A 14,061-nucleotide genomic window follows, 5' to 3' on the forward strand; every position below is an offset into this window, starting at 1 on the left:
CTGGAGGCAGTAAGCATTGGAATTTTCCTGAGCTGCTCCACCCCTATGTATTGGTGATGGATAGGAAAACAGTGTTCTCTGTCTCCATCTGCTAGTAGGGGGAAACAATCCATTCATATTGCCTGGACTGGTGTAGCAGGACGAAATGGAAGGTCCCAAAACCACATGTATAATGTACAAGGTAACGGACAGAACAATAGTTACAACTCCATACCACAGCATACAGGATAAAGAGACTAATGTAAAACATAATAAGAAAAAAATGTCTGATAGGCAAATACATTAACAAAAGGGACTGTATCAAATGTACCAGAAAAAGCATTTAATTGAATGTGTTGTATTTCCTAAAACAGTTCCATACGCAATCATTCCTAAACCGCTCTCTTTTTGACATATATCGCAGCAGCTTAATATCAGCAATCTGTTTAATATGCTCCTTGTTATACCTTTTGCTTAATTGTTAAGAACTTTGATTTTGATGATTATATTTTTGTAATCTCTTAGCCTCAGGTACAAAAATTTTAGATTGTAAGCCCTTTTAGGGGATAGTGAATTACCTATTGTACCTTATTGTAAACCGATGTGATATCTCTTTTTGAAATGAACATCGGTATATAAAAAAATAAAATAAATCGTAAATAAATAAACAAACAAATCTGTCAAAACTGTGCCTTCCTGTAATCAAAACTTGGATTCTGTTGCTGATAGGTAGCTATGGTAAATCTAGCTGCTAAAAGCAGTTGGGAAACCAAAGTCCTTTTAGGTTTAGGGATGAATGACTCCTCCCATCTACCCAACAATCCGAGCCTGGGTGAGATATAAACAAGAATAGATAAAATGTTTGATATTTCTTGAGCAATTTCTTCCCAGAAATTGTGTACCCCCAGACAATGCCATCTTATGTGAATACAGGAACCTTGGTCCCCCACAACCCTTCCAACATGTAGGATCTTCAGCAGCAGAAATTTCAGAGAAATCAAGTCCGGTGTAGTAAGTTCTATGTAGCAGCTTGACCATTAATTACACTAGTCTATTACAAATGGAAACATAATGCACCACTTTCTAAATATGTTTCCAATCTTTAGCATCATAACTGGAATTTAAAACCAAATTCCATTTATCAATCAGAGTCTGAGAGACAAGAGTACCATATTTAGTTTTGAGTATTATAAGGGGGATACCAGATGTTCTACCAGTGTATGCAACAAAATATGAATTCTAGCTTCTATGAATACTAACCTCAGAAGGACACAGACTTAAAAGGTGGATGCTGGCATGTATGTTCCAGCTAAGAAACACTGTCCCAGCAGAGAGAAACAAGATAAGAACTTTGACCAGCACAACAATGCTACCCACCTTATCAGATCAGCTTGTTGATTTAAGGAGTGTAAGCTCTTTTTCTATTAAACATGAGCTAAGCCTTTGAAATTGAAGGAGACAGCCTGAAGTCCAACTTCTTGGTGAAAGCTAAGGAATATCTTTAATTTATCTTTATTATAGAGGGCTGGTTATGTTTTTCTGTTTTTGTATAGTGCTAGCCTTAATTTTCTATTTTTCTAGATATTAATATTGCTGCTTTAAATTGCTGTGTGTTTGTCTAAGTAAAAAAAAAACAAAAAAAAAAAACTATACAAAAAAAAAAGAGTTGGACTAAGCAGCTATTGGCAACTGACTCAGTGCATTCCAGGGGGTAATCAAGTTCAGTCTGCTTTGAAATTGAAAGAGACAGCCTGAAGTCCAACTTCTTGGGGAGAGCCAAGGAAAAACCTTAAATTAGTCAAATCCGGGGGAGGGTCTGTTCAAAATCAATAGCAGATACAGTGTCCAGTGAACAGCTCTGGCCAAGTGCAACTTGGCCAGAGCAACTGGTTTCTGGCCATGCAACTTTCAAAAGAAAACTCAAAACATGGCTTTTCACTAAAGCATTCACATAGTACTTAACACCAAAACTCACTCATTCCGCCTCACTCCACAATCTCTTCTCTATCTTCCCTCCCCTCCACGCATCTTCTCCCCCCGCTCCCCTATAGCCCCCCCCCCAACGTATCTGCTCACATTAGTTTCCCCTGCTCTATCTCTACGATCTCGTACATGATAAATATCAATCACTGTCGCTACCAACTTTGAAATTCAACTTTATTCCACTATCTACTTAATCACCCTACTGTACCTTCTGTAAATAGCTTTATCCATCCCTGCTATTTAACCGCCCTAGTGCAATTAATGTAAATAGTTCCCTGCAACCTGTTTTTTTTCCTCCTCTCTCCACCGCATGTAATTCATGCAACCCATCGCCCCTCCCCTCATGCAACTGTTGCAACCCTCCTCGCCCTCCCCTTTGCATACTATGCATCACATCTTCCACTGTCCCCCTCCCCTTCCTCCCCCTCTCCGCCCCTCAAAACAATTCTCAATGTCATCACCTCCTCCCCACATCTCCTAATTAAGTTTCCTTTATCAAACCTTGTTCCCAATTGTATAGTTTTTATCCACTGTTTTGTATAAGTTCCATGTAAAGCATCTGTTTGCTGAATTTGAAGTTATAATGTAAACCGAACTGATGTTCCCTACGAAGTCCGGTATATAAAAACCACAAATAAAATAAATAAATAAGTGTTAACTGTTTTATAGGTCTCCAAATCAAATGGAAGTCATAGACAGAGAACTGATTGAAGACATCCAAAAGATGAGTAAGAAGGGAGAAGTGGTGATTGTTGGAGATTTTAATCTACCAGATGTAAACTGGAGAATCCCTTCTGCGGAATCTAACAGTAGTAGAGAGATAGTGGATGGCCTGCAAGTGGCTCTGCTGGTAATGGAGCGTACGAGGGAGAGAGCTATACTCAATTTAGTGCTCACTAATTGAGATAATGTCTCTAATGTCCAGATGGGTGCCCACCTCAGCACCAGTGATCAAATGGTATGGTTTCATATCACTAATACAATACGGAGAAGTCGCACAAAGACCAGGGTTTTGTGTTTCAAAAACACGTACTTTGTTGAAATGGGGGAAGTACCTGGAGGAAGAACTAGAAGGATGGGAGAAAACAAGAGATGTGGAACAACAGTGGACCAAACTAAAAGAAGCAATTACCAAGGCAACTAATCTATATGTTAGAAAAGTAAAGAAAAGCAAGAAAAGCATGAAACCTATCTGGTTCACAAAGGAGGTGGCTGATAAAATAAAAGATAAAAACAGCATTTAAGAAATATAAAGGATCCCAAAGGGAGGATCACAAGGAAGAATATCTGGTAAAACTGAAGGAAACGAAGAAAGTAATCAAGAAAGCAAAATTTCAAGTGGAAGAAAGGATTGCCAAAGAGGTAAAGCGAGGAGACAAAATATTTTTCAGATACATCAGTGAAAGGAGAAAAGTCCAAAGTGGGATAGTGAAATTGAAAGGTGAAAAGGATCAATGGGTGGAGACATATGAAAAAATGGCAGAAATATTAAACAAATACTTCAGTTCGGTGTTCACTAAAGAAAGCCCCGGAAAAGGACTATTGCTAGTTAACAAGAAACTGGAGGGGAGTGGAATGGATGATACTCCATTTACAGCAGAGAACGTATGGGAAGAACTAGGAAAACTGAAAGTGGACAAAGCCATGGGGACTGATGAGGTTCATCCCAGGATACTGAGGGAGCTCAGAGATGTGCTGGCGGCTCCGCTGCATGACCTGTTCAATAGATCCCTGGAAACGGGAGTGGTGCCGAGTGATTGGAGAAAAGTGGCGGTGGTCCCTCTTCACAAGAGTGGGAGCAGAGAGGAGGCTGGAAACCACAGGCCGGTTAGCCTCACCTCGGTGGTGGGAAAAGTATTGGAGTCGCTGCTGAAGGAAAGAATAGTGAAGTATCTACAAGCAGCAGAATTGCTGGACTAGAGGCAGCATGGTTTCACCAAGAGAAGGTCCTGTCAGACGAATCTGATAGACTTTTTTGATTGGGTGACTAGGGAATTAGATTGAGGAAGAGCACTCAATGTCATCTACTTAGATTTCAGCAAAGCTTCTGATACGGTCCCGCACAGGATGCTTGTGAATAAAACGAGAAGCTTGGGAGTGAGTGCGAAGGTGGTGACCTGGATAGCAAACTAGTTGAAGGACAGAAGACAATATGTGATAGTAAATGGAACTTACTCGGAAGAGAGAGCGGTGATGAGCAGAGTACCGCAAGGGTCGGTGTTGGGACTGTCCTGTTCAATATTTCGTGAGCAACATCTCAGACGGGATAGAAGGTAATCTTTGTCTTTTTGCGGATGATACTAAGATCTGCAACAGAGCGGACACGCCAGAAGGAGTGGAGAGAATGAGACGAGATTTAAGACAGCTGGAAGACTGGTCAAAGATATGGCAGCTGAGATTTAATGCCAAGAAGTGCAGAGTTATGCATATGAAGTGTGGAAATCCGAAAGAAATGTATTCAATAGGGGGTGAAAGGCTGATGTGCATGGAGCAGGAGAGAGACCTGGGGGTGATAGTGTCTAACAATCTGAAGTCGGCGAAACAATGTGATAAGGCGATAGCTAAAGCCAGAAGAATGCTGGGCTGCATAGAGAGAGGAATATCGAATAAGAAAAGGGAAGTGATTATCCCCTTGTACAGGTTCTTGGCGAGGCGTCACCTGGAGTACTGTGTTCAGTTCTGGAGACCGTATCTCTGAAGGGACAGAGACAGGATGGAGGCGGTCAAGAGAAGGCGACCAAAAAGGTGGATGGTCTTCATCAAATGACATATGAGGAGAGATTGAAGAACTTAAATATGTATACCCTGGAGGAAAGGAGGAGCAGGGTGATATGATACAGACTTTCAGATACTTGAAAGGTTTTAATGATCCAGAGTCAATGACAAACCTTTTCCGTTGGAAAAAAAAATCAGCAGTATTTCTTCATGGAGAGGGTGGTGGATGCCTGGAACGCCCTTCCGGAGGAAGTGAAGAAGACCAAAACTGTGAAAGATTTCAAAGGGCATGGGATAAACACTATGGATCCATAAAGTCTTAAGGATGTGAATGAAGAGAAGAGGCATGGGGGTGGCTTGCGGGAATGTCGGCTACTACCTGGTGATTAATACCCTTATTCAATAAACATACAAACGGTTAATGCGACTCCAACATTGCTGTATGTTTCAACGGCAAGAAGCATTCACAAATAGTGGGAGTAGCTTGCTTGTTGCGACGGTTACTACCCCAAACCAAATAAACCTGATACTTCACTTTCAATGCATATCCAGTGTAGCTCTCTGGTTCAATGGCAGGGGGGAATGAAGATAAGAGGATTTACAGTCAGACAACTACCAATTAGGCTTGATACTTCACTTTGATGCAGCTCCAGCACTGCTCTCTACATCAGTGGCGGGGGTAGAAGGAAATTAGAACCAAAAAGTTACCAATAAGGGCCCTGACCTCAGCGGTCAGAGTAACAGATAAGTATGAGAAAAATAAGTGTGAAAGCTTGCTGGGCAGACTGGATGGGCCATTTGGTCTTCTTCTGCCATCATTTCTATGTTTCTATGTAAGCCCAGGACAAGGACAGGTTACAGAGGCAAAAACAACTATCCAAAGGGCAGTTTATCAGACAGGTCAGCTCACAAGGGCTGATGCTGTAAGACAGCTCGCTGGTCAAGAGGTTATTGGAACGGACCACACCCTGCTCCAGAACAGCCATGTAGCAGGAACAATGACATCCCCCCCCCCCCCCCCCCAGAAGTAATCTGATTTAAATTTAGAAATTATTCCACAAAATGTAGCCTTATGTTCTGTTCTACTCCATTTTCCGAATGGTATTCCATTTTATGATTCACTTTCAAGTTTATCATAATCTATTTTTCCACAATCCGTAAATGACTACTATAATTAATCACAGTACACTAGTTTTCAATCACTATTATTCTCTAAAATGCCATTTTAAAATCAGATTGTATACCTAAATGGGGTGCCTATTCAGAAGGCTAAATGTCCAGTTCAATAAAGTATGGTCAACATGATTTTAGCATCTTGCTGTAGAAACAAAAGCAGAGTAATTCTAAACTCTCTTTAAAGGCACTCCTCAGGCGGTATCTGAATCCATAAAGGCAGAGGGAAATATGAGACCCGATACTTACAAATGGATATTGTGTTTCTAATATAATATATGTGACCACATCAGCTTCAGTGTTCACCGGTATTGTTTGATAAAAGAGCAAAGACAGAGACATATTACAGGTCAGTGTTGGACTTCAGAAATGCCAACTTTATTATGAGGAGGAAGTATTTTAGAGAGGCACTGCCAAGGAGGAAAAGAGATCTCTGCAGTTTTTAAAAATAGATGGCTCCAAAGTAAAAAAAACAAACAAACAAAAAAACCCCAATTAGTATTCAAAAGATACAAAGGATCTCAGAAAGAAGAGAAATCCTAAATATATTTGTAAAGACTAAAGAACAGCAGTTAGGATAGAAAAGGCATAAACAAGAGGAAAATATAGCTGAGGCAATAAAGCAAGGTGGCAAGACTTTCTTTTTAGATATGTCAATGCAACAAGGAAGCACAAGAGACAGAAATGAAAAGGATGTGAAGGGTGACTAGAAAAATGTTGAAATACTAAACATGGAATCTTCTTCTTCTTGAAATTAAGAATATAAATGAAATTACTACATTTCACTAAATGTGCAAAGCTTGGTTATTTACACAAGCTTTTGGCTAATAGATTGTTTTTAATGTTTGTGTTTCTTCAGAAAAGCTCACATTTTAGAACCTACACATTTTAGATATTTTGCTTTATGTTTATATTATGTTCTGTTTATTTTACTACTGATTGTGTCTGTGCTTTTTATTGTACATCACTCTGAGCTTTTTGATGAGCGGTATAAAAATGTAAATAAGTGCTATTATTCAGTGTTCAATGAACAAGAGGTTGGAGAACAACAGATAGACAACAGTGCATATGATAGTGGAGTATTTACAGAGGATAACAATTGTATGAAATTAGCAAAACAGAGTGAACAAGAGAAAGGGGCCAGGCAAGATAAATCCTAAGATATAAAGGAAACTTCAACTTTCAATTTTTTTCCAATAACTGAGCTGCCAAATTCCATGTAACTGTAGTAAGATAGACCACAGGTAAAATATGCCCATTCCATTTTAGACTATTTCCAGATTCCACACCCCTCCCCCCAAAAACACAGTCCCAAATTCTAGTTAGCAAAGAAAACCCAGCCTTACCTCTTGTAGCTGTCCTCGTACTTTATTAATAACTCTGAGCCAGCGAGCTCGGGCTGGAGAAAATGGAGGTTGCCCGATTTCTTCATTGTAACTTGAAACAAATAGAATTATGTTGCATTATATTTTTATTTATATGCTGGTCTCCTCCAAGAAAGAACCAGAGCAGCTTACATCAAAATAGCAACAACAAACAATACATTAAAAATACATTTAATCATCAAGAAAAACAAGCAAAAAGATAATTATCACTTCCTCACCCCATCCCCCCTTTCAGAAGGGATGGAGAAAACTAAACCAGTGTTTCCCAGCTCTCTACTAAAGGCACACCTATCCAGTAGGGTTTTCAGGATTATCACAATAAACAAGCAAGAGATAGATTTACATACACCAAATTCATTGCATGCATAATCATTATGGATATCCTGAAAGCCTGAGCAGTTAGGTGTGCCTCCAGGAGAGGGTTGGGAAACGCTGCATTAAATCCCAATATCATTCTGTGTGTACATATTATATAAAATCCCAAAATCCACTACATTAAATATATTAAAAGTTTAAAAGAAGACTAAGTCTTGTGGTAAGACTGTCTAACTAGATCCCAAAATTTCATATTATTTAGTTTAGAGAAAAGATCTGGTAGAAAGGCATTCCATAAAATGGGCAGAGCAGAGACGTCTGACAGCGACAGACACAACAGTCAGAGACAGGGTGGATGTACTTAGAGAGACTGGTGGGTACGGTGGACGAATTGAGAGAGATTGGTAGGAAGATTGAGATGGGGGAAAGGATGAGATTGAGATACAAACTGGTGGGGACAGGGTGGGAGGATTGGGAAATTGGGAAAACAGGATGGAATTGAGAGAGAAAAATAGTCCAAGTGCCTGTAACTAAAAACTCACCTGAGCTAAAAAATTCTAACTTATCCCTATCAATTAAAAAGCAGAATGAAAATACAAACAAAAAACAAACTTTGAAATGTTTGTATGCTAATACCAGAAGTCTAAGAAGTAAGATGGGAGAATTAGAATGTATAGCAGTGAATGATGACACAGGCTTAATTGGCATCTCAGAGACATGGTAAAAGGAGGACAACCAATGGAACAGTGCTATACCAGGGTACAAATTATATCGCAATGACAGAGAGGAGCACCCGGGAGGAGGTGTGGCGCTTTATGTCCGGGATGGCATAGAGTCCGACAGGATAAACATCCTGCATGAGATTAAATGCCCAATTGAATCTTTATGGGTAGAAATCCATTGTGTGTCGGGGAAGACTATAGTGATAGGGGTATACTATCGTCCACCTGGTCAAGATGGTGAGACGGACAGTGAAATGCTAAGAGAAATTAGGGAAGCTAACCAAATTGGTAGTGCGGTAATAATGGGAGACTTCAATTACCCTAATATTGACTGGGTAAATGTATCATCGGGACATGCTAGAGAGATAACGATCCTGGATGGAATAAATGATACCTTCATGGAGCAATTGGTTCAGGAACCAACGAGAGAGGGAGTAATTTTAGATCTAATTCTCCGTGGAGCACAGGACTTGGTGAGAGAGGTAACGGTGGTGGAGCCACTTGGCAATAGTGATCATAATATGATCAAATTTGATTTAATGACTGGAAGAGGAACAGTGTGCAAAATCCAAGGCTCTCGTGCTAAACATTCAAAAGGGAAACTTTGATAAAATGAGAAAAATTGTTAGAAAAAAACTGAAAGGAGCAGCTACAAAAGTAAAAAATGTCCAAGAGGCGTGGTCATTGTTAAAAAATACCATTCTAGAAGCACAGTCTAGACATGGCTGTTCAAGAAAGCTTTTCCGGACCCTGACTGATGCTCTCCCACCAAACACAGCAAGACTGATTATCACTCACTAAACTGATACAGACTTACCAACCACTGCACGTTCTACTTCTTGTTAAACTTCTATCATCCTCTTTTTCAACTCCCAGTTAGAACCATCCTTGTTTTATTGTAACTGCTTTTTCTGCGCACTTGTTATAATTTGTTATATTTTGCAAAATGTATACTCTCATGTTATAGTTATGTACGTTTATAATTTATTGATCACCCCTTATTTTATGTAAACCGACATGATACGAACTCCGTGAATGCCGGTATAGAAAAAAAACTCAAATAAATAAATAAATAAATAAATAGATGTATTCCACACATTAAGAAAGGTGGAAAGAAGGCAAAACGATTACCGGCATGGTTAAAAGGGGAGGTGAAAGAAGCTATTTTAGCCAAAAGATCTTCATTCAAAAACTGGAATCCAAAGGATCCAACAGAAGAAAATAGGATATAGCATAAACATTGGCAAGTTAAATGTAAGACATTGATAAGACAGGCTAAGAGAGAATTTGAAAAGAAGTTGGCTGTAGAGGCAAAAACTCACAGTAAAAACTTTTTTAAATATATCCGAAGCAGAAAGCCTGTGAGGGAGTCAGTTGGACCGTTAGATGATCGAGGGGTTAAAGGGGCACTTAGAGAAGATAAGGCCATCGCGGAAAGATTAAATGATTTCTTTGCTTTGGTGTTTACTCAAGAGGATGTTGGGGAGGTACCCGTAATGGAGAAGGTTTTCATGGGTAATGATTCAGATGGACTGAATCAAATCACGGTGAACCTAGAAGATGTGATTGACAAACTGAAGAGTAGTAAATCACCTGGACCGGATGGTATACACCCCAGAGTTCTGAAGGAACTAAAAAATGAAATTTCAGACCTATTAGTAAAAATTTCTAACCTATCATTAAAATCATCCATTGTACCTGAAGACTGGAGGATAGCAAATGTAACCCCAATATTTAAAAAGGGCTCCAGGAGCGATCCGGGAAACTACAGACCAGTTAGCCTGACTTCAGTGCCAGGAAAAATAGTGGAAAGTATTCTAAACATCAAAATCACAGAACATATAGAAAGACATGGTTTAATGGAACAAAGTCAGCATGGCTTTATCCAGGGCAAGTCTTGCCTCACAAATCTGCTTCACTTTTTTGAAGGAGTTAATAAACATGTGGATAAAGGAGAACCGGTAGATGTAGTATACTTGGATTTTCAGAAGGCGTTTGACAAAGTTCCTCATGAGAGGCTTCTAGGAAAAGTAAAAAGTCATGGGATAGGTGGCGATGTCTTTTCATGGATTGCAAACTGGCTAAAAGACAGGAAACAATTTTCTCAGTGGAAGGGAGTAGACAGTGGAGTGCCTCAGGGATCTGTATGGGGACCCTTACTTTTCAATATATTTATAAATGATCTGGAAAGAAATACGACGAGTGAGATAATCAAATTTGCAGATGACACAAAATTGTTCAGAGTAGTTAAATCACAAGCAGATTGTGATAAATTGCAGGAAGACCTTGTGAGACTAGAAAATTGGGCATCCAAATGGCAGATTAAATTTAATGTGGATAAGTGCAAGGTGATGCATATAGGGAAAAATAACCCATGCTATAATTACACAATGTTGGGTTCCATATTAGGTGCTACAACCCAAGAAAGAGATCTGTGTGTCATAGTGGATAACACATTGAAATCGTCGGTTCAGTGTGCTGCGGCAGTCAAAAAAGCAAACAGAATGTTGGGAATTATTAGAAAGGGAATGGTGACTAAAACGGAAAATGTCATAATGCCTCTGTATCGCTCCATGGTGAGACCGCACCTTGAATACAGCAAAATTGCACACCTTGTAATAGGTGTTATCCCAGGACAGCAGGATGTAGTCCTCACATATGGATGATATCAGTAATGGAGCCCTATACGGAAAAACCTCTGTCAAAGGTTCTAGAAACTTTTGACTGGCACAGTGCGCCCACTGAACATGCTCAGCATGCCATGATATTCCTGGCCACAGGGGTCTCCCTTCAGTCTTTTTTGAAGTAATATGCGTTAGCCAAAAATAAAATAATAAAACGTATCGGACCCAACTCAGGGGGGTGGCGGGTGGGTTTCGTGAGGACTACATCCTGCTGTCCTGGGATAACACCTATTACAAGGTAAGCAATTTTGCTTTATCCCAGGACAAGCAGGATGCTAGTCCTCACATATGGGTGATTAGCAAGCTACAGGCTGAGTCATTCTTATATGGGACCAACAGTGTACAACTTGTGCAACAGGCACAACAACTGGCGTACTGTTGGAAAAAATGAGGCAGCCTGAAATCACGAAAGGTTGGATGCGGAATGAGTTGGGAAATGCTGGAAACAAGTTCTTTAAGACAGATCGTCCATAGGCTGAATCTTGTCGTCCCTTCCTTGTCGAGACAGTAGTGAGCCGCAAAGGTGTGAATGGAACTCCATGTTGTGGCTTTGCATATGTCAGATATTGGTACTGAACGATAGTGTGCTACTGATGTTGACATTGCTCTTACTGAATGTGCCTTTACTCGCCCTTGGAGAGGAAGGCCTGCCTTCTCATAGCAAAACGTTATGCAATCTGCTAGCCAATTGGATAGAGTATGCTTACCCACTGCTTTACCCGGTTTGTTTGGATCATAAGAAACAAAAAATTGATTGGATTTCCTTTGGACTGTAGTGCGGTTTAAGTAAAAAGATAGAGCACGTTTACAGTCCAAGGTATTTAAGGCCTGTTCTCCTGGGTGAGAATGAGGCCTTGGAAAGAATGTGGGTAAAACTATGGATTGGTTCAAGTGGAATTCCGTAACTACCTTGGGTAGGAATTTTGGATGTGTAAGGAGAACCACTCTGTCATGTAGGAATTTTGTATAGGGTGAGTATGTGAAAAGTGCTTGTAACTCACTAACCCTTCTAGCCGATGTAATGGTTATGAGGAAGATAGTCTTCCATGTGAGAAATTTAAGATCACAGGAATTCATGGGTTCAAATGGAGAACGCATGAGCCTTGTTAACACCAGATTAAGGTCCCATTCCATGACAGGTGTCCAAATTGCTGGTTTAATGTGAGTTAAACCTCTCATAAATCTACTGTCAAGAGGTTGTGACAATATAGGTGCATCTCCCATCTTGTTGTGATAAGCCGAGATTGCACTTAAATGTACTCTGACAGATGAAATCTTGAGACCAGAGTCTGAAAGATGGTATAAGTAGTCTAGTAAAGAAGTAGTGGGGCAGGTGAAAGGATCAATACTTTTTTGGCTGCACCACAAAGTAAACCTTTTCCATTTCGAAGAATAGTTCTTTCGTGTTGAAGGTTTACGTGAAGCTATAAGCACTTGAGATACATTGGTTGGAAGATTGAGTGGTTGCAAAATTAAGCTTTCAACATCTATGCTGTCAGGGATAGGGATTGAAGGTTGGGATGGCGCAACCAATCCTGATCCTGAGTTATGAGAGTAGGAGCTACTCCCAGACGAATTGGATCCCTGACCGAGAGATCGAGGAGTATTGGAAACCATACTTGTCGAGGCCAATATGGGGCTATGAGAATCATGGTTCCCCTGTCCTGTTGTAGCTTCACTAGAGTTTTGGTTATAAGCGGTATCAGAGGATACGCGTATAGTAGGCCTGAGTTCCAAGGGTGAGCAAAGTCGTCCTTGGCTGGTTGGTTCTTCTGTTTGTGTAGAGAACAGAAATTGTCCACTTTGTGACTGAGGTGTGATGCAAAGAGGTCTATTGTTGGATGACCCCAACGTTGAAAGATCCTGGTCGCTACTGAGGGATCCAGGGACCATTCGTGTGGCTGGAATTGACGACTGAGTCGATCTGCCACTACGTTGTGGATTCCTGCCAGACAAGTGGCCCGGAACATCATTGAGTGGTTCAGGGCCCAGTCCCAAATCTGTGCAGCTTCCTGACAGAGGAGATACGAGCCCGTACCTCCTTGTTTGTTGATGTACCACACGGCTTCTGTGTTGTCCGTTTGGATCAGAACAGTCTTGTGGGAAAGGCAGTCCTTGAACGTATGTAGCGCATAACGTATAGCTCGAAGCTCTAGGAAGTTTATCTGAAATGTAGCTTCGAGGCTTGTCCAAACACCTTGGGTCTGTAAATGGCTGATGTGTGCTCCCAAGCCTGAGGTGGATGCATCTGTAGTTAACGTTACTTGTGCAGCTGGTTGTTGAAAGGGCAGGCCCTTGAGCAAGTTGTCTATGTTCGTCCACCATAGGAGCGAAGACTGTAGCTCCTGCGTTATGTGAATTGGGTAAGACAATGGTTGAATGGCTTGTATCCATTGGCTTTTGAGTGTCCATTGGGTGAAGCTCATGGCTAATCTGGCCATAGGAGTGACGTGGACTGTGGAGGCCATGTGCCCCAATAGGGTGAGACATTTGATGCGCTGTTATTCGTGTGCTCCTTTGTAGAGAACCTGCTAAAGAAATTAGTGTCTGTGCATGGTCCTTTGGAAGAAAAGCCTTTGCCGTTGTGGTGTTCAATTCTGCTCCAATGAATTGCAACAGGTAAGACGGCGTACAGTGGGATTTCCCGTAATTGATGAGAAATCCCAAGGAGTGGAGCAGATTTATTGTGAGTTTGAGAGAATCAAGAACTCCTTGTCTGGTTCGGCTCCTTATCAGCCAATTGTCCAGATAAGGAAATATGTGTACGCCCTGTTTGTGCAAGTAGGCTGCTACAACTGCTAGACATTTTGTGAACACCCGAGGTGCTGAGGCAAGGCCGAATGGTAGAACTTTGTATTGATAATGTTGAGTACCCACTAGGAAACGAAGGTACTTTCGATGAGGAGGGAATATGGGAATGTGAGCGTAAGCATCTTGAAGATCCAGAGAACAGAGCCAATCTCCTGTTTGAAGTAGAGGTAACGGGGTTCCTAAAGATACCATTCTGAATTTTTTTCTTAAGAATTTGTTGAGATTTCTGAGATCTAGAATGGGACGTAGACCACCTGTTTTCTTTGGAATGAGGAAATAACGGGAGTAGAATCC

General features: G+C 40.7%; 1 protein-coding gene across 4 annotated transcripts in view; it reads right to left on the bottom strand.

The window, feature by feature from the left end:
• UNC13B (unc-13 homolog B) overlaps nucleotides 1-14,061 on the bottom strand; it is a 1,232,326-nt gene that overhangs the window by 759,667 nt on the left and 458,598 nt on the right. For all 4 annotated transcript variants that reach the window (XM_029581856.1, XM_029581857.1, XM_029581864.1 and 1 more), the window contains one exon: nucleotides 7,197-7,287. In XM_029581856.1, the coding sequence (XP_029437716.1) occupies nucleotides 7,197-7,287 (91 nt within the window). The remainder of the gene's footprint in view (nucleotides 1-7,196; nucleotides 7,288-14,061) is intronic.

The sequence above is a fragment of the Rhinatrema bivittatum genome, chromosome 1 (assembly GCF_901001135.1).
Source record: "Rhinatrema bivittatum chromosome 1, aRhiBiv1.1, whole genome shotgun sequence".
Taxonomy (NCBI): Eukaryota; Metazoa; Chordata; class Amphibia; order Gymnophiona; family Rhinatrematidae; genus Rhinatrema; species Rhinatrema bivittatum.